The sequence below is a fragment of the Moschus berezovskii genome, chromosome 20, assembly GCF_049115385.1.
Source record: "Moschus berezovskii isolate FMDL1 chromosome 20, NW_MosBer_1.0, whole genome shotgun sequence".
Taxonomy (NCBI): Eukaryota; Metazoa; Chordata; class Mammalia; order Artiodactyla; family Moschidae; genus Moschus; species Moschus berezovskii.
The window spans coordinates 21,237,191-21,257,938 of NC_142479.1; the positions used below are offsets into that span (position 1 = coordinate 21,237,191).

At 52.6% G+C, this 20,748-nt stretch overlaps 1 protein-coding gene across 3 annotated transcripts in view; it reads right to left on the reverse strand.

Moving 5' to 3' along the window:
- Nucleotides 1-20,748, reverse strand: part of RNF43 (ring finger protein 43) — a 69,343-nt gene that overhangs the window by 6,079 nt on the left and 42,516 nt on the right. For 2 of the 3 annotated variants that reach the window (XM_055399486.2, XM_055399478.2), the window contains 6 exons: nucleotides 12,938-13,060; nucleotides 6,385-6,459; nucleotides 6,140-6,271; nucleotides 5,476-5,580; nucleotides 1,441-1,602; nucleotides 573-675 (listed from right to left, as the gene is read on the reverse strand). In XM_055399486.2, coding sequence (XP_055255461.2) covers nucleotides 573-675; nucleotides 1,441-1,602; nucleotides 5,476-5,580; nucleotides 6,140-6,271; nucleotides 6,385-6,459; nucleotides 12,938-13,060 — 700 coding nt within the window. Of the gene's footprint in view, nucleotides 1-572; nucleotides 676-1,440; nucleotides 1,603-5,475; nucleotides 5,581-6,139; nucleotides 6,272-6,384; nucleotides 6,460-7,902; nucleotides 11,757-12,937; nucleotides 13,061-20,748 lie in introns of those variants that run through there. The other variant, XM_088828625.1, reaches the window with a different exon arrangement.

The following is a 20,748-nucleotide window of genomic DNA, read 5'->3' on the forward strand; positions in this document are numbered from 1 at the left end:
CACCGCGAGCCCACACTGCACCTTTGGGTGAATGAGAAAAAGGCTCTCTTTCCTCCAGATACTTCCCTTTCATCTTTTAGAATATGGTCATAATATCCTGGTTTTGTTAGAATAGGATACTTTATTTCCAGAAAAGTGTAGTAGTAAATATACCCATCAGCCTGATTTAGAATCAACAAAGCTGTCATGAAAATACACAGAAAAGCTGTCTGCCCAGCTCAGGGGAGGTACCCTCAACCGGTGCACAGCTTCTATTTTTTAAAGTTTTATTAACTGCTGTTGTTGTTTTGGCTGCACTGGATCATCATTGCAGTGCTTGGGTTTATGTTTCTTAGTTGCCCTGAAGCGTGTAGGATCTTAGTTCCCTGACCAGGGATCAAACCCACATGCCCTGCATTACAAGGTAGATTTTTAACTCCTGGACCACGACGGAAGTGCCAAGGGCTTAGCTTAGAGAACGACTGAGGCAGTCCTGCCTTCTGTTCCACTTCAAGGCAAAACATTTGTCCAGAGGGAAGCCCCTTCTCTGTCCATCTGCCTGCACGCAGGGGAGCCCTTGGCCCACCTCCTACCTACGATGTTGAACATGCAGAGGGGGCAAGTGCGATGCTGATGCAGCCAGGGATCCACACAGGTGCGATGGAACTCATGGAGGCAGGAAATGACCCGGAGCTCCTGGAGAAAACGAAGCGTCAGAGCCAAAGTTGATGGCGGCCACAGCAGTGGCTAGGAAGCAGGGCATCCCTGACTCCCTCGGCCCTCCCCTTTTTAAAATTTATTTGTCTGTTTTGGGCTGCACAAGGTCTTTGTTGCTGCTTTCGGGCCTTCTTAGCCGTGGCAAGCAGGGGCTACTCCCCTGTTGCGATGCACGGGCTTCTTGCAGTGGCTTCTCTTGTTGCAGAGCACAAGCCCTTAGGGCACACAAGCTTTAGAAGCTGTGGAGCGGGCTTAGTTGAACCCGTGGCATGTGGAATCTTCCCAGGCTAGGGATTGAATCCATGTCCCCTGCATTGGCAGGAGGTTTCTTAACCACTGGACCACCAGAGAAGTTCTTGGCCTCTCCTTTATTGCCAACACCTGCTTTCAAAGACCTCCTAGCACAACAGAAAAAGTATGGGCTTTGGTATCCAGAAAATCTAGACTTTTGTCACTGCATATGACCTTGGGCAAGTTTTCTGAACAGTTTTCTGCTGTAAAATGAGGCCAAAAAACAAATCCACCCCCACCCCTCACTGTCAAGAGGGTGACAGACGATGCCTCTGGAGCACCCGCTGCAGAGCTTAGCATGTGGTACACACTCAACAAACAGAAGTTCTCTTTCCCTGGAAGACCAGGAAAATGACCAAAGCTCAGGGTTGCCCATGCAGGATGCACAGGACCCAGATGCAGGCCGGACACCCACACAAGCCTCACCCACCTCCCTCGCCAGCCTGGCCTCACCTGGCCCTCGGAGAACTCCTCCAGGCAGATGGCACACACCGGGGCGGAGCTGCAGCTGCTCCCGGAGTCTGGCCACTCATTCCGGGCACCCCGGCAGCCGGCCCGGTAACTCCTGGTGGCCAGCTGGCTGATGGCCCAGGCTGTTCGCTGCTGAAGGGGGTCCTGGGGAGAACGGTGGGCCAGAATGGGGCCAGGGCTCCTCTCCTCGCACCCCTGGACCCTGGCCTGTGCTCAGGTCCCCGTCATGCAGTTAGATCACATGAGCACTGGACCGCCCGGGGAGTCTGTTCGCTTGGAGTCCTTCCACGGCCCCGTAAGCATTTCATCCCATTCCCCCATGCACACTATTACCTTTGCTTCCCTTGATGACCCAGGAGAGGAACTTTTCTCCCAACTGCCCTGCCTTGACATGGCATCTTGAATATCTAATAGGTACGTCCAACTTCACAAGCCCCACACCCCTAATCCCATGAATCACCTCAACCACACACTTGTCCTTCCCCAGTCCTCCTCCCCTCAGTTCAGTTCAGTCACTCAGTCGTGTCTGACTCTCCGTGACCCCATGAATCACAGCACGCCAGGCCTCCCTGTCCATCACCAACTCCCGGAGTTCACTCAAACTCATGTCCATCGAGTTGGTGATGCCATCCAGCCATCTCATTCTCTGTCGTCCCCGTCTCCTCCCGCCCCCAATCCCTCCCAGCATCAGAGTCTTTTCCAGTGAGTCAACTCGTCTCATGAGGTGGCCAAAGTATTGCAGTTTCAGCTTCAGCATCAGTCCTTCCAATGAACACCCAGGACTGATCTCCTCTAGAATGGACTGGTTGGATCTCCTTGCAGTCCAAGGGACTCTCAAGAGTCTTCTCCAGCAATTCTTCAGCGATCAGCTTTCTTCACAGTCCAACTCTCACATCCATACATGACCACGGGAAAAACCATAGCCTTGACTAGACGGACCTTGGTTGGCAAAGTAATGTCTCTGCTTTTTAATATGCTATCTAGGTTGGTCATAACTTTCCTTCCAAGGAGTAAGCGTCTTTTAATTTCATGGCTGCAATCAGCATCCGCAGTGATTTTGGAGCCCAAAAAAATAAAGTCTGACACTGTTTCCACTGTGTCCCCATCTATTTCCCATGAAGTGATGGGACCAGATGCCATGATCTTTGTTTTCTGAATGTTGAGCTTCAAGCCAACCTTTTCACTCTCCTCTTTCACTTTCATCAAGAGGCTTTTGAGTTCCTCTTCACTTTCTGCCATAAGGGTAGTGTCATCTGCATATCTGAGGTTATTGATATTTCTCCCGGCAATCTTGATTCCAGCTTGTGCTTCTTCCAGCGCAGCGTTCCTCATGATGTACTCTGCATATAAGTTAAATAAGCAGGGTGACAATATACAACCTTGACGGACTCCTTTTCCTATTTGGAACCAGTCTGTTGTTCCATGTCCAGTTCTAACTGTAGCTTCCTGACTTGCATACAGGTTTCTCAAGAGGCAGGTCAGGTGGTCTGGTATTCCCATCTCTTTCAGAATGTTCCACAATTTATTGTGATCCACACAGTCAAAAGCTTTGGCATAGTCAATGAAGCAGAAATAGATGTTTTTCTGGAACTCTCTTGCTTTCTCCATGATCCAGCGGACATTGGCAATTTGATCTCTGGTGCCTCTGCCTTTTCTAAAACCTGCTTGAACATCTGGAAGTTCACGGTTTACATATTGCTGAAGCCTGGCTTGGAGAATTTTGAGCATGACTTTACTAGCGTGTGAGATGAGTGCAATTGTACGGTAGTTTGAGCATTCTTTGGCATTGCCATTCTTTGGGATTGGAATGAAGACTGACCTTTTCCAGTCCTGTGGCCACTGCTGAGTCTCCCAAATTTGCTGGCATATTGAGTGCAGCACTTTCACAGCATCATCTTTCAGGATTTGAAATAGCTCAATTGGAATTCCATCACCTCCACTAGCTTTGTTCGTAGTAATGCTCTCTAAGGCCCACTTGACTTCACATTCCAAGATGTCTGGCTCCAGGTGAGTGATCACGCCATCGTGATTATCTTGGTTGCGAAGATCATTTTTGTACAGTTCTTCTGTGTATTCTTGCCACCTCTTCTTAATATCTTCTGCTTCTGTTAGGTCCATACCATTTCTGTCCTTTATCGAGCCCAGTTGCATGAAATGTTCCCTTGATATCTCTAATTTTCCTGAAGAGATCTCTTGTTTTTCTGTTGTTTTCCTCTATTTCTTTGCATTGATCGCTGAGGAAGGCTTTCTTATTTCTCCTTGCTATTCTTTGGAACTCTGCATTCAGATGCTTATATCTTTCCTTTTCTCCTTTGCTTTTCGCTTCTCTTCTTTTCACAGCCATTTGTAAGGCCTCCCCTCAGTAAATGGCAATTCTGTTCTTTTAACCGCTCAGGCGAGAAATATCGGTGTCATTCTTAACTATTCTTAACTGATCCCTCCGTGATCAATCCATTAGAAGACCTGTTGGCCCTGAGGGTCTATAGAAGTGATGGTTCCAGGAGTTAACCTTTTCTCCTAATAATATTTTGCCATTTAGAACTTTACTGTTAGAGTGGAAGAAAATCCCTATGGAGGAAGATCCATTCATACCGCAGAGTAAGGATGCTTTGGGCATGGGAAATAGCTGGTGGGAAGGTTGTGATGGTTTTGATCACTTGTTAAGGAATGCTAACAGGGATCTGGATTGATTGGAATGCTGCCATCTGATGGGCACTTGGGATCTTGTGTTTTTGAACACCAGGGGAGTAACCGTGGCTGTGGTGGACCTGTTTTATGGAAATCTATAGATGGGAAGGCTGTGTTGTACAATGTTATGATCCACTAGGGTGGATGGAGTCTTCCTAATACTGGCACCAAATACACTAAGTTAATCTTTTTATCAAATCGATTCATTTACTACAGTAAGAGTCTCTGATTCTTGAATGGGTTATAGGTTTTGCATTTTCCCTTTCAGTTTACTAAAGTAGTACTACTAATTCTCTTATTCCAAATAAAGAAAGAAAAAGAAAACCTGTTGGTTTTGTCTTTTGTCTAATTCTCACCACTTTGACTCCTCCCTGAACCAAGCTACGATTACTGTCACCGGAATCTGGTAATAGCCTCTGTGCTGGTTGCTCTGTCTCCAGCCTTGCCGCCCTGTAATCTGGTCTCACCTCAGTGGCATGAGTGATCCTGTTAAAAGTTAAGTCAGATCATGGCTCTAGTTCTGCTCAAAACCATCCCATGGTTCCCATTTCATCCAGAGTGGAAAAAAAAAATCCTGACAACAGCCTAGACAGTCCAATACCACTGGGCCCCCACGAACTCTGTCTTCACCTCCTGCTCTGCCCTCTTACCCACTGGATTTCACCGCATGCCTTCGTGCTGAGCCTCAGACATACCAGGCACACTTCTGCCTCAAGGGCTTGCAGTGTCCTGTTTTCTCACCTCAATCACTTTCTCTCCAGGCATCTGCATGCATCACCCCCTCACCCACTGAGCGTCTTTCCTGTAATGTCATCCTCTCAATGAAGCCTTCCTTGGCCTAGATTTTAAAAATTAACCCTGCTCCCTTTGCATTCCTTCCCCTTTTTTATTTTTCTCCCTGGACTTAAGACCATCTAAGGTGTGGGGTCGCGGAGTCGGACACGACTGAGCGACTGAACTGAACTGAAGGTATTCTATATTTTACTTATTTTGTTATCTATTTCCACTAGAATGAAAGCTCCCCGAGGGGAGAGAGCTTTTGTCTTTTGCTCACTGCAGGAGCCCCAACATCTGGAACCATGCCTGACACAGAACAGGAGCTCTCTGTTTGTTGAATGAAGGAACAAATGAGGACACCTGTGCAGACAGGCTGCTGGAAATTAACGAAGTCATTTGCAAGCGGGGAGCGGGGTAGGAACAGAAGGGGGGTTGGTGTAAACTGTTTCATGGGCATAAGGGCACCTTCTTTCCTTACTTTTCCCTTCCTGCTCCCCACCCTCCCCCACACATGCGCTCGCCCACCTCCACCAGGAAGCCCACCCTCCTCACCGGCCTGCTGTGGCGGGGGCGGCACCGGATACGCAGCACCAAGGCCAGGATGACCACAAAGATGATGCCCACCACCGTCAGGAGGATCCATACATCGTAATCTGGCTGGGGGAGCGAGCAGAGAGAGAAAGGGTCACACCTGTGGAAGGAGCGGGGGCAACTCGGGAGAAACACAGGAGACACGCGGAGAACAGGGGGGCCCCTTGAGGCTCCAAGAGGGGCTGAGATTGCAGGTGGGGTTAGGTGGTCCCTTTCTGCCCACAGACACTCACTGGGGAGGGTCCTCCAGATGCCAGTTGTGAGAGGTACCATCTCAAGGTCTGTGTGCTTGGGGAAAAGGGGACAACGACCCCTCTGCAAGGTGGGAGCTTCCCAGTGGGTGGAGAAATACCAGCCAGGCATCAGGGGGCCCAGGGCTTCATTCTGACTCTGCTACTGTGTTCCATGAAACCAAGATGCTGAAAAGCCACTTCAGAACTCAGCTGGCCCAATCTGTTCATCCTGCAGATGCGGCCCAGAGTGGGAAAGAAACTTGCCCAGAGGAGCACAGCTGGGGGTAGAGTTGCCCTGGGGGACTTCTAAGGTCTCTTGAGCTCCAGGAGTCTGAGCGCTTTCGGTGAGCGTTGCACAGGGAAAGGTGGGGGTGGAGACTTGTCCCGCTTACCCAGGTCGGGGGCTCCTTCAGCTCAATCCTCACGTGGGCCTTTCGGTTCTTGTACACAAACTCCATCAGCTTCTCGGCATCGTGACCCCAGATCAACACCACGGGCCACGTCAGCCCCAAGGGCTGCTGCAACTGCAGGAGAGGAAGTGCCCGAGAGGGCAGCTGTGTCCTGACTTCTGCTCCCGCAGCACCTCTCTCTCCTCCTCCCTCCAACCCCCGCCTCAAGCACCCCCCATCCAGGGTACCTGCTCAGCAGCAGCACGATCCTCCGTAATGTCAAAGAGGACGGCGCTGGCGCCCCGCTCCCCTGCCATCCGGGCCTGCAGAGACACACAGCAGAGGTCAGCGGGGGGTCAGACACAGCCCGTCCACACCCCAGCCTCACCCCCTCGCACATCCACCCCTGCCTAGGGCGCACCCCACACCTCTGCACGCTCACAGCTCTAACACATGCAAGGGGTCAGTGGGGTTAGGGTCCCCCTGCCCTGCCCTGAGCTCACCCAGGGCCACTGCCTTCAAGGACCACAGTCAGTCCTTCCTTTTGGAACGGAGCAAACCCTTAACAGGGCTCAGTAGGTGCCAGGGGGTGGACTAGGCTCCAGGCCTGGGGACAAGTAAGATGGCCCTGTCATGGAGGTACCTCTAGTCCGCCTTTGCTAAGAAGGGTGGGAACTGAGAGCAGGGAGTGACCGCAGTCCCCCCACCCGGAGCCTTGGGGGTTGACTGGTCCCCTGTTCAGAACGGCGGAGAGCTCCTTCAGAACAGCTGAGCTTTCCAGGGTCCAGCCGTGCCTGACAAGAGGAGGGTGCAGGGCATCCCCTCGCCTCCGCCTCAGCAGGCCGATCCAGAGCCCGGGGCGCTGCCCACCCCCGGCGTCAAGGACAGCCCCGGGCTCAGCCCATCTCTGTCCAGTTGGCCACCTCCTCCTCCGGCTCCAGTTCAGGGCCTGACTGGAGGCCCCCGGCCGGTGCTTTCTGCCCGTCACCCCTCCCTGAGGGGGGCGACAGAGCCTGGGCTGGGGAGGCACCCGAGAGGCTGTTCCCGAAAGGACGCCACCCGCGCGCTGCCAAGCTCCCAGAGTTGAGCTAGGCGGGCGAGCAGACGACAGAGCCAGAGAGTTAAGCAGAAGCGGGGTCGAGGGCTCTGGGGTGCGGAAGACGCTGGAGCTGAGAGCTGAGGGTGCGGTGGGCGCGCGCACGCGGGCAGAGGGCCGGCAGACAGCGCTCCGCGGCCTCCCTCAGGCGCACACGGCCTCCAGGCCGACCGCCTGGCGCGGGGGCAGCGCCCGCCGGCCTGGGGCCTCGGGGCCGGGGCCTGCTGAGGGCCTGGGGCTGGAGCCGGGGCCTGCTGACGGCCCGGGGCCTGGGGCCTGCCGAGGGCCTGGGGCTGGGGCCGGAGCCTGCTGAGGGCCTGGGGCTGGGGGCTGGGGCTGGGGCCGGGGCCGGGGCCTGCTGAGGACCTGGGGCCTCGGGGCCGGGGCCTGCTGAGGGCCTGGGGCTGGGGGCTGGGGCTGGGGCCGGGGCCGGGGCCTGCTGAGGACCTGGGGCCTCGGGGCCGGAGCCTGCTGAGGGCCTGGGGCTGGGGGCTGGGGCTGGGGCCGGGGCCGGGGCTGGGGCCGGGGCCGGGGCCTGCTGACGGCCTGGGGCCTCGGGGCCGGGGCCTGCTGAGGGCCTGGGGCCGGGGCCTTCCTGCAGGCGCTGAAGGAGTTAACCGCTCCGCACGCGGCGGAGGCAGGAAGAGAAGCCCGCGCCGGGCTTACTCACTCGCTCACACCCCCAGCGCTTTGATCTCGGCTTCCCTTCCCGGGAGAGCCTGTCGGGGCAGGTCTCCGGCCGGTCTCCCTCCCGGTCTCCCTCCCCGGGGGCGCGGCTGCTGCTCCCCACTCCCCGGGCAGCCGCAGGGGCCCCTCAGAACAGGCAGGGGCGCCCCGGGAGGCTGGCGGAGACACTCAAGCGGGGCTTCTTCTGTCAGGAGGGCAACTTCCCCCTTCCCTTCCTCCTTCCCCGCGGAGCTGGGCCGGGCCGTCCACCCGCGTCCAGGCCCAGGCTCACCAGGCTGTCCCTGTGCGGACTGCTGAAGAGGCGGAGAGCTCACAGCTTTCATCCTCCTCTAGCCTGCTTATGCGCTGGAAGTCTCCCCTAGGAGACCCCCCCCAGGCCATCTAGGTGACCCCAGGGGAAAAAAAGTGGTCCAGGGACTTCCCTTGTGGTCCAGTGGTTAAGATTCTGCTATGTTAATGCAAGGCGCGTGGATTCCATCCCTGGTCAAGGGACTAAGATCCCACATGCTGTGGCCAACCAAGTTAAAAGAAAAAAAGTTGTCCAATCTTCAGAGGCCTCCAAACCAGATCATGGGAGCTACCCCAGGGGAATAGGAGAAGGACTCCTGCTAATCTCCTAGTCCATAAACTGGCCAAGAGGTGGGGTTGGGGGTCACCCCAGTAGTCACAGAACTGAGACTTCTGGATCCTCAGTGCTACCAAGGCCTTCTGTTTCTCATCCCCAGGGTGAGGCCTTGAACCCAGCCCAGCCAGGAAGAGCAGGAGGGAAGGGCACAGACTTCCTCCTGTGGAGATGTTCTGACTTCTCCACCCCTCTCTCTTTGAAGGGTTGGGGTAGGAACAGTGGAAAGTAATTACCCTGACGTTCAAACACCCCAGCCGAATACAGCCCATAATTACAAAGTTGTAAAAGTGATCAAAGAGAGAGGGTTGGCCAACAGGGAAAACAAACAGGACTTTCAGGCAGTGGGTGCCCGTGTCCAGAGTTCTAGGAATCAAAAAGCAAGATTTAGGGCCAGATGGCTGCCCCCTGCGGGGACTACCCATGCTGCCCTCCTGCACCTGAGCAAGAGGGAGGGAGGAAGAGAAGCACTTCTTCAGAGACGAGAACCTGCAAGAGAGAGGATGGGCAGGCCCTCAAGATACATAAGCTTTAGAAAGACATCCCAGAGGCCTCTCTGGGAGCTGCAGAGGCAGCCGGCCTTCTAAGAGCAGCAAGCAGGCTGCCCACTGCCTAGAGCAGGGAGGCCAGCGTGTCCCCGGGCTCGGGCACGTCTGTGCTCTGCACTGCCCGGCGCCTTAGATCTTCCTCTCCAGACGCATCACTGTGGATCTCCCCCTCATCACTGACTGACTGAGCACCCACTGTGCCCAGGACAGCAAGCCAGGAAGGCCAGGCCCTCCAAAACAGCTCACAATCTAGCTGCGGAGACAAGGCATATACGTAAAATTATAATGCTGATAACATTCTAGAGTACAAATAAATGAAACAGACCAGTCGTTTCCAAACCTTTTTTCACTGCAGAAAGCCCTTTCCTCCATCTCCACCCCCCCAACACACACACGCACGCACACGCACACATGTACACTGACAAATCTTGAACACAAAAGAGAGAAAAGTGAGTTGAGGTTGAGGGTGGGACTGGGGGTGAGAAGGACCCTTGGCTTCCCCGCTCCCACCCCAGCCGCTGATAAGGCCCTTCCATGAAGCCTGGTGTGTGAAGCATGGCCAGAGACCCTGGCAGCGTGCCTGGAGGTAAGGCATGCTGCTCTCAGTGGCCTAGCTGGGCTGAGTCAGCCAGGACAGATTCAGTAGAAGGGGTGGGCTTCATCTATCTCGGCTTGAAAGTGAGGGTAGGAGGAAGTAGAAGGGATAACACCTTTATTGAGATCCACTCTGCCCAGACTGAATCTGCTATCAGTTATTAGCTGTGAAACTTTGGGCAACTCATTTAACTGCTCTTTGCCACAGTTTTCCTTTCTATAAACTAGGGGTAATAACTGAACCTACTTCATAGGGTGGTTTTGAGAGCTATATAATTTAATCCATGTAAAGCCTTATAAGTGCCTGGCACAGAGTAAGTGTTCCGTAAGTGTTAGTTATTATCCTATTAGCTATTATCATGTGCTTTGCGTGCGTGATTTCATTTGCTCCTCACAACAACTCTATAAGGCAGTCACCAGCCCCATTTCTGAATTGAGGAAACTGAGGCTCAGTGAGACTGAACAACTTGTCCATGGTCACACAGCTGATAAGCAGTGGAAGCAGAATGCCCACCCAGGATTTCAGTCTTCTGAGTACCTAGTTACCAGGGGGTGGTCTCTATGGTAAGAGAAGCAGGGCTTATATCCATCTTTTTGCCTCCAGAGCCAGCTCCTTCCACCAGGCAAAAGGCCACTGTTCCAGTCCAGGCACAGGGTGGTAAGGGCCTGGGGAATCACAAGGGTGCTAATAGAGAAACAGAGGCAGGGACTTCCCTGGTTGTCCAGTAGTTAAGACCCCACACTTCCAGTGCAGGGGGCTCCGAATTGATCCCTGGCTGGGGAACTAAGATCACACATGCCGTGAGGCATGGCTAAAAAATGATTAAATAATAATAATAAAGAAACCAGTCTGGGTGACTGGGCAGGAGGAGGAAGGTGGTGGTGCTGACAAGAATGAAAGCGTCCAGAAGAACTACAGTGAGGGGTTCAGAGAAGGAGAGAAGACAGTGAGAGAGAAAGACCAACCTTGTTAACTTTGAAAGCACAGGATAAAGATACCAATGACCGGGGCCATAGTGACCGCTGCAGTCATTTGCTGAGTGATCGCTGTATGCTAGGCACAGGGCAAGAGCTTCCATCTGCACTGTCTCCTCCACCCCTCCTAACTACTGCATGACGTCAGCCCCATCATTAGTCCCCTTTTACAGATGGGGAAACGGAGGCTCCAAGAGCTGAAATGTTCAAGTCACACTGAGGGCAGTGGAGATGCTGGGCTCCAGGCACGGAGCTGCCTGGCTCCCGAGTCCCAGTTCTGGGGATTGTGATGGCACCCCGACACTATCTGATACACCAACACAGAGCTGACAGGGGTCAGTGGTTTTCAAATTCCCTCACCAAAGAGCTACCTGTCCCCTATTCCTCCCATGACCCTATTTTTAAATATGTTTAACCAAGTTAACTGCATTTCTTAGGCACAATTCATTTTCCTATGAGAAAAGTTGTATTAACACATGGAACTGATAGAATTCCAACCAAAAGCAAAAAAGAAACAAACAAACAAAAACACTGAAAAGTGTAGTTAAGCCTGTGGGATGTTTAAAATATTGGGAGGTCAAGGCACTTCTCCTGAGCTGTTGGTTTTGTGTTTGATTTAGCTCAGGTACTACTTGGCACTTGACAGACACTATTTTCAACCTCATCGTGGTCACCGGGGTAGGAAATCAAAGTCCCATTTTATGGGGGTGGAAACAAGGGCCCAACCAGGTTAATTAAGCACCTCAGAGAGCACTAACCGATGTCCCTCGTGACCCAGCGCCTCTGCACATGGTTCTCGTCTCCTACAGAAACCTGGTGCTCCAGGGGCCACAAGAAGCCTTCTGTCCTACATGGGCACATCCTGACAGGCTGCTGAGTGTCCAAGTGCATGTGAAGTCACTCTCTTGCTTCAGAGGGACAGCAGGGCTTCTCAGAATCCGTCCCCCCATCCGTCCATCTGCCCCCCACCCCAACTACTCACACTCACCTACCTGATGGCAGGCAGTCATTTACCAAATGAACAATGAGGGACATCTGCCATACTTTGTCAAGCGATGGAAATGAAATAGCCAGAAGCAGGGCAGCTTCAGCCTAACAAAACGCTGCTGCCAGCAAGGCCCTGCACCATCCTGCAGACTCACCACACTCTCCAGCACCTCCCATCCCCATCTCCCCCTCCCTGGGAGCCCCTTCAGCATCACCATAACCAGAGAATATCCTCACCCATCCGTGGGCACCACACTCTGCCCACTGATTCCCCTGGGGAATCAGCGAAGAACCCAGGCTCTTCCCTTGAGACACCTGGCCCAGGAAACAGCCCTCAGGGAGGACCACGAACCACCCCCCGCCCCGGGAGCAGGACCCCCACCCCGAACTCTGCCTGACCAAGCCCCCCACAATCTAGCTACACTCTGGCTTGTGTCGGCATGAGAATCGTGCCACAGAGGTTCCGTTTTCCCATCTAGAACAGGAAGCAATAGGGCACAGGGATTAAAAGCTCGGGGCTGAGAATTGGACGAGGCTCAGTTCAAATCTCAGCTCCGCCCCTTGCTTACTGTGTCCTCTGGAAAGTTACTCAAGTTTTCTGACCCTCACTTGTCTCCTGCGTCAAATAGAGGATAACAATGTCTAGTTTTCCTGATGGTTGTGGAACATAAATGAGAATTAATATGCAAGAAGTATCTGTGCTGGGTCCCACCCTCATATCAACACAAAGAAAACAGTAACTGATGTGAAAGCAGGGGTTGTGAATGCAGATTTGTGCAGGTCCGTGAGCTGGCAGGCCGGTGGGTAGCGTGCCAGCCAGAGAGCCCGTGACAGTGGACAGGTGGCAGTGGCTGCCAGCTCCTGCCAGGGGCGGCCCGTGGAAGTGCGGGCCACCCCTCTGCCATCTCAGAGGAACAGTGTTTTAAGGGGCACTGGCTCTGTTTCTGCCCTCTTTGCATGACGCTCAGTGAGTGTATCTGAAAGATGGGAATGCCCTCCGGCTGACCCCTTCTTTGTGCTGATGCTGGGCAGGGGCAGAGTGTCAGAATGTCCGCAGGACGGGGAGGAGGAAGGATGGGGTCCAAGCCCTAGGAGACACCAGGAGGTTCTGCTGGCACTCGGTTGGTGGGGACAGGACGGGGCCTGCATTTCCATGTCTCTCAGACCCCATCGTGGGCTATAAAAACCTCAACTGAGCATATCACGCTTGAGAAACAAGTAGACAACGAGCACAGGACTGCTCACAGCCCAGAGCTGGGTGAAGAGTATGCAGGAGTCCAGGGTGACTCTACCTTGCTGGCCAGCGACAGGCAGGGGCGGGGGGCCCGCTGGGGACTCTCCAGCTTGACGATGCTGATGAACCCAGGCTCCAGATTGTCATCATCGCTGGCGTTGCACAGGTATAGGGGGTGAGACTGCAGGGGGAAGGAAGGAGACAGACACGTTAGGAGGCTCCAGGGAGCAGACAGCGCAGCGGGAGAGCCGGGCACTCCCTCACTGTTCTCACGGGGGCCTGGCAGGCCTCCTGGTGCCACAATAGTGGGGGCTTCCTATCAGATGGCCTCATAGCAAGCTGGGAGCCCCAAGCTGTCATTTCAGGGGCACCCGGACCAAGGATGCATGGAGGTGGGGGCAGACAGGAGTGAGGGCTCCGAAACAGGCACCTAAGTGAAGAGACTGTTGCAAAGCTCCTCCAGCAACCCTCAAGCCCTGCTTTTCCAAACAGGTCTGCTGCAAAGGGCTCTCCTGGCCCTTTGCACCTCCCACCTCCTAATTCTTCTCCTAGACCCCAGGTGCAAGGCCTCTCTCAGTGCACTCAGAATCTTGCCTCCCCCGCTTGCTCTCTGAGGGCAGTGCTGGGCGCCGCTGGTGCCTCCTGTCCCGTCGGCAGCTGTTGCCATGGAGATGCCCATCGCTCCCGTGGCTTGGGTCTTCTCACTGGGTGCTATCCTCCTCCCCTCAGCATCCCCCTGTGCCTACCCTGGGAGTAAGCAGGTTGCTGATAGGGAGGAGAACTGTTTAGGGCTCATCCTGTGCCCTGGAAGGATAGATACGAGGATGCAGCCTGCTCTGCCCACCTACTCTGAGGGTATGGCAGGTCCAGCCAAGACCTGGGGCCTCCAGCCTGGCTGGTGCAGAGCAGTGACTCAGGGGAAGCAGGCCAATAGGCCTAACAAAGACTATGGGTCCCTGCGCCAAAGGGATGAGACTGCCCTTCTGCACTCTCTCTTCCTCTTCAGGGTGACTTTTTTTTTTTTTTTTTTTTTGCCACACCTCACAGCACACAGGGCTTTTCCAGTGGCTCAGCTGCCTGCAATGCAGGAGACGCAGGCTCAACCCTGGGTCGGGAAGATTCCCTGGAGGAGGGCAGGGCAACCCACTCCAGTATTCTTGCCTGGAGAATCCCATGGACTGAGGAGCCTGGAGGGCCACAGTCCACGGGGTCGCAAAGTCAGACACGACTGAAGCGATTGAGCGATTGAGCAAGCACACATGGCATGCACGTTGGAGGTTAGTTCCTCTACCAGTGATTGAACCTGCTACCTCTGCATTGGAAGCATGGAGTCCTAACCAAACTTCCCTGGACTGCCAGGGAAGTCCCTCCTTCAGGGTGATTCTAATACCCACTCAAACCTAATTTCCCAGAGTACTGTGGGCCAGGGATTCCCACATGGTAGAAACCCAACGTATCCTGGCAAGAATGGGACTCCCTACTAGGCTCCTGCTGCTGAAGTCTACGGGACTCCAGGAAGAACCGGAGAGGATTTGGTCAGAGGAACCAGAGACAGTTTTGAGTTTATGAAGCTGTTTATGAACATGATGATGCCAATGCCGGATTTAAAAGCACAATCACTTTTTGAAAGCACTTCTGGCTATTTTCTCATGCTGTGTCACTGCAGCTCCTTGAACATGGTCGGTTCTCAGTAAGTACGCACTAGCTCACTTTGAATTGTATCCCTGTGAATAAAAATCTCTGAGCAGGGGGTGTTGAGAGAGGAATGAGTTCCATTCTTGCTGCCAGAAATTAATGACTAGCAGGCCGGTGGTGATCAAGATTTAGTGTGAGAGAAAGTTTCTATATCCCCCAGCCCCCGGAAATGGTGTGGGGCATGAAGTTGGGGGCTATAGTGAGCTGTAGCCCCATCTCAACAAGCTCTACGAGTCTGTCCATCTGCTCATTCATTTCTACATTTTACCGACACCGAAGGCCCTCCTGGCGCCAGGCACTGTTCAATGAATGGAGGAAGAGTCAACAATGAATACGGGAGGCTCTTTGCCTCAAAGAAGCTCAGAATACAAGAGTGCAGACACACTGTATTGTGCTGCAGTGATGCAGGTTCCTTCAAGGACCCACTGGAGGGCCTGGGGATGGGGACCTACAATCCCACAGGGAAAGCCAGAGTGACTTGCGCTCCTTTGGGGACCTAAATGATGTGTATTCACCCAGTGGACCCACAGCAAGGGGGAGGGTGGCTTCCTGGCAGAGGAAGCAGCCTGTGCTGAGGGTTGGGAGGGATTGCAAACTGAAGAACCCATGGACTGAGGAGCCTGGCGGGCTGTAGTCCATGGGGTCGCGAAGAGTTGGACATGACTGAAGCGACTGAGCAAGCACGCAGGGCATGCACGTAGGATCTTACCTACTACGTAGGTGGTATGTATAGTCCAACTTTCTCAAGATAACTCCAAGATGCTTCTCCCTGACCAGAGGGTCAAGGGGGACAGGAGAAAGTCACTTTGGAAAGAAGCAGTCTTTGGAGAAGGATTTGCAAAAATGTAACCACCACACTGTCCCCAGGGCTTCTTGCAGGGGTGGGAACCAACACATCCTCACCTACCAAGCTCAACAGAAGGGGCTGAGATGGAGGGGAAATGTGGTGCAGCGTCACCAGACTTCCCTGGTCCTGAGCTAACAGCTACAGCAGAAGGAGAGGGAGGGAATGAACCGTTAGTAAATGCCTTTGGCTTGCCAGAGCCTGCAGATGTTATCTCACTACAAGGTAGGTGTGCTCACCCACACTTAGAGGAAGAAGCTTGAGGCTCACAGAAGTCAAGGCCACACAAGATTAGAACCCAGCTCTGTCTGACTCCACCCTCTGGAGTCCTGTAACTCCAAATGAGACACATAGTTGGACTTCCGGCTGGTCCAGGGATTAAGAATCCAGGGGACACGGATTCTATCCCTAGTCCTGGAAGATTCCACATGCCACGGGGCAACTAAGCCCAGGTGCCACAACTACTGAGCCTGTGCTCTGCAACAAGAGAAGCCAGTGCAATGAGAAGCCAGTGCATCACAAGGCTACGACAGAGCAGGCCTGCCTGCCACAACTAGAGAAAGCCAGCCCCAGCAATGAAGACCCAGCGCAGCCATAAACAAAGTGAAACAAAAAAAGAGAGGAAGCACACACTGATTCTGCCATTGTCCATCTAATGATGAGGATGACGATGAGAGTTCACATGTGCTGAGTAAACATGGTGGACCAGTGTCCTAACCACTTTTGAGTATTCTTTTTATCCTCCTAACAACCCTCTAATCATCTCCATTTTAAAAATGAGGAAACTGAGGTACAGAACAGTTAAGGAACATGCCTAGGATTACACAGCTGAGCGCAGATCATTAGAGAGTTAGAAAGAAGATGAAGTTAAAAAAAAACAAAAAGAACAATCTTCGTTTGACTTTGAAAACATGGTACCTTCCCCTAACTCATAACCAAGAAAATCTGCCTTCCTAATTATACATTCCTAAAGCATACGACCAAAACACAAGTCTCTGAAATACTGGTGGTGACTTCCAGGAATATTCTAGGCCCTCTTTTAGTGAAGAGTGCTCCATGGTCCCCCTGGGTGACCCCAGCCAAACCCTCGACTTTGATTTCCACACTGAGGTGGTTAATTATGTAAGTGCAGCCCGGACCTCTCTTGAGTTCCAAACCCTTAGGAGGGGCCTGGACATTTCTGCCTGAAGAACCTTAAATGAGACACCTCAAACTCGGCATTCCACCATTAAACTAATCATTTTATCCCTTAAAACTGCCCTTTCAGTGTTCCCTCTTTGAGGGACTGGAACCACCATCCACCTATTACTCAAGTTAGATGACTTCCTAGCCTCCTCTGAGCTCCTTCATCTCCTACCACCACCTCCAACAACCAGTCACCAAGTTCTTTTCTTAACATTTACTTATTTGGCTGTGTCAGGACTTAGCTGCGGTGCATTGTCTCTTCCTTGGGGCACATGGGCTCCAGAGTGTGCGGGCTCAGCTGCTCTGAGGCATGAAGATCTTAGTTCCCGGACCAGGGGTTGAACCTGTGCCCTGCATTGCAAGGCAGATTCTTAACCTCTGGACCACCAAGGAAGTCCCCAATCATCAAATTCTAGCAATTCTATCTCTTAAACATTTCTTTGTCCTCTTTCTGCCATTCCCATACTAACTCTAACACAAACCACCATCCAATTTACTGAAATAACCACTTAAGTGGGGTCAACCCACCCCGCTCAGTTCCCTATACTGAAGCCAAAGTGGCCTAATGTGGGCATCTCTCTTCCTCTCTGGGCTTCCCTGACACCTCAGTTGGTAAAGAACCCACCTGCAATGCAGAAGACCCTGGTTTGATTCCTGGATCAGGAAGATTCGCTGGAGAAGGGATAGGCTACCCACTCCAATATTCTTGGGCTTCCTTTGTGGCTGGTAAAGAATCCGCCTGCAATGCGGGAGACCTGGATTTGATCCCTGGGTTGGGAAGATACCCTGGAGAAGGGAAAGGCTACCCACTCCAGTATTCTTGCCTGGAGAATTCCATGGACTGTATAGTACATGGGGTTGCAAAGAGTCAGACACGACTGAGCGACTTTCACTTACTCTTCCTCTCTAGGAGCTGAAAAGGCTCCTCATAGCTCTTAGAATAAAGTCTGCACTTTTAAACACAGCTTAAAAGGCTCTGCCCACTCCAGCTCAAGCCTTCATGCCTCCTCATGGCTTACCACCCCTCCAACACCTCTCCCCACTGGCAGCCCATGGTCCAGAAAGAGCTTGTTTCATGTCTTCAAAACCTTTGGTGTTGCTGCTTTGTCAGGGTAGGTTGGAGACCCTCCTCAGGGCCCTAGTGTGTGTGCTAAGTCACTTCAGTGGTGTCCGACTCTTTGTGATCCTACGGACTGTAGCCTGCCAGGCTCCTTTGTCCATAGGCCCTTAAAAGTACTGTAATTCCCCAGGGCTAGACTTGCCCTGGCCTGCCAATGCAGGAGACGCAGGTTCTATCCCAGGGTGGGGATGATCCCTTGCAGGAGAGCATGGCAACCACTCCAGTATTCTTGTCTGGAGAATCCCATGGACAGAAGAGCCTGGCAGGCTATAGTCCATGGGGTCACAAAGAGTCAGACACGACTGAGCGACTAAGCATGCATACACAGACTTACCGCAGGGTATTTTAGTTATCTACTTACTTCCCCCCTCCCTCCCGCAGCCTGTGACAGACCTCCACTGCCCCTCCAGTGCCTGCTGCTGCTGCTGCTAAGGCACTTCAGTCGTATCCGACTCTGTGTGACCCCATAGATGGAAGCCCACCAGGCTCCCCCATCCCTGGGATTCTCCAGGCAAGAACACTGGAGTGGGTTGCCATTTCTTTCTCCGATGTGTGAAAGTGAAAAGTGAAAGTGAAGTCGCTCAGTCGTGTCCGACCCTTAGCGACCCCACGGACTGCAGCCTACCAGGCTCCTCCATCCATGGGATTTTCTAGGCAAGAGTACTGGAGTGGCTTGCCATTGCCTTCTCCGCCAGTGCCTGCTACATAGGTTGTATTTATTTCTTTTCAAAATGTATTTATTTGGCTGCGCCAGATCTTAGTTTCGGCATTTGGGATCTTTTCATTATGGCATGTGGGATCTAGTTCCCTGACCAGCGATCAAACCCAGGTCCCCTGTACTGGGAGCTTAGTCTTAGCCACTAGATCAGCAGGGAAGTCCCTGCTACATAGGTTTTAAAATTAAATATTGAATGCCTACAACCAGATAACTGAGTTACCTATGAAGACAGCATGATGTACCAAAATCCTGATAACCACGGCTTTGGGAGAGGAATTAGAGAGGAGATGGAGAAGAGACTTTGGTGTTTTGCAGAGTACTTCAATCATAGGACAATGTGCAAAAGATATTAATTTGAGTTTTATTTTGTGTTGTGGTGGAAGAATAAAAAAGAATGAGAGTTATTTACATACTGTTCCTGTATTTTCCCTCCTCTCATTTCAAGAAGAGAGCCTTGTGTTCTGTTTCCTTGCCTTGGGGGGCATTTACCAAAAGCAAAAGTTGCTAAAGTTCTCTCGTCCTGCCTTTGGAGAAAGACTGAAGTCACTGAGGACAAGGAGCATCCTGAGGGCAGAAAGGAGTCTGTCTGCGGAGCTGGGTGGGGGTAGCGGGTACTCAGAGTCCTCAGGATCTGGAGGATGGGGAGGGGCCTGCAGAGTGCCACGTGGTGGGAATCTACAGCCTGTGCCCCAGAAGGAGGGACCCCGGAGGCTGGACCCTGGCAAAGATGCTGTGCCCACCTGGACTCCAAGGGAACACTTGTGCTCGGACAGTGGTCACATTGGTGGCGACCAGTGTGGACAAGTAAAAAGTATTAGGCATCTCAGTTTTGGTTGCTCTGGGAGGGGGACGCTCAGTTGCTTCAGTCGTGTCTGACTCTTTGCTACCTCATAGACTGTAGCCCCCCAGGCTCCTCGGTCCATGGGATTTTCCAGGCAAGAATACTGGAGAGGGTTGACATACCCATCTCCAGGGGATCTTCCTGACCCAGGGATCGAACCTGGGTCTCTTGCAAAGTGGGATAGGACCTTTAAGTCAGGAATTCCATTAAAAAAAAATAAAGTATCATGGTATTTCTTACATAGTCATATCTGCGGCATGAAAATCATGCTGACTGTGCTTGTGTACGGAGTCTTTTACAAAGAGAGTTTCTCAAGTACTCATTCTCAGTTTAAAAACAAAAGTGAAGAAAAGGTCACTCAACTCCTAGCAAGGCAGGGTTGGTCTTACACCCCAGGGTGTAACACAGGGGCTGTTTTTACCCCCTCCTCCAGGGAATTTTCAGCTGGGAAGAGGGCGCCTGAGAAGAAAGCAGATCTAAATGCATCCGCCTCCTTGGGAAGCAATGTCTCCTAATAATGCAGATGTAAACATCATTTCCACATCGGCCACACGTCCTGTCAGTGATATCAGGAGACGGCCAAGAGAAATGGGCTTGCAGGACCTGGGGACGGTGTGGCTGTGGAGCGCTGCTAGAACCCAAGCCGGCTTAAGGACTACTTGCATCTTGCTGAAAGGCCAGGAGACCCGGTGCCCAATTCCAGACACTGCTATGAGAGGAGCAAATTACAAGGACTTCTTCCATAGGTGCCAGGCCACTGCGGCTGAGAACTCAACTCTGCACGCACACTTTAAGCACCGATGTAAAGGCGCAGGTCTTTGCTGGTGTGCGCTGTATTTCCTGCTCCGGTCTGGAAGTTTCTGCCCTCCTCCTTCACCTTATTTGTTCTGATTTTTCCATTCCCTTCCCAGCCTTTAGGTTCATTTTCTCACACATCATTTAGCTGTGTGACCTGGGGCATGATGTCTCCTAGCTTTCTTTAACTTGCCATTCTTCATGTTCAGAATGGAATAAAAACTGCCTCCCGATCACCATGAAGTCTGGAGACAGTGGCCCTCTGCGCCCAGCATGGAGCCTCCCGACACTCAGTGCTCATTACCGTCTGTAATATTCATATGTATTTGTATGTATTTGGCTGCACCATGTCTTAGCTATGGCCTGTGGGATCATAGTTGAAGGATGTGAACTCTTAGTTGTGGCATGCGGGGCTAGTTCCCCTGCATTGCAAGTACCAAGTCTTAGCCCCTGGATCATCAGGCTCGTCCCAATGAGTGCTCATTAAATGGTCGTTATTTTTATTGACACCATTGCATCCGCAATAGTAAAATGCCTTCTTATTCTCGGAAAGGACAAAGCCCGTCCTGACAGCTTCTCCCTCGGCGGTCGTCACAGAACCTCTGAATGCCAGCGTTCCCCCGGCCCAGTCTGGGACAGCTCGTTATCCACGGTCACTTCCCTCCTGGGCT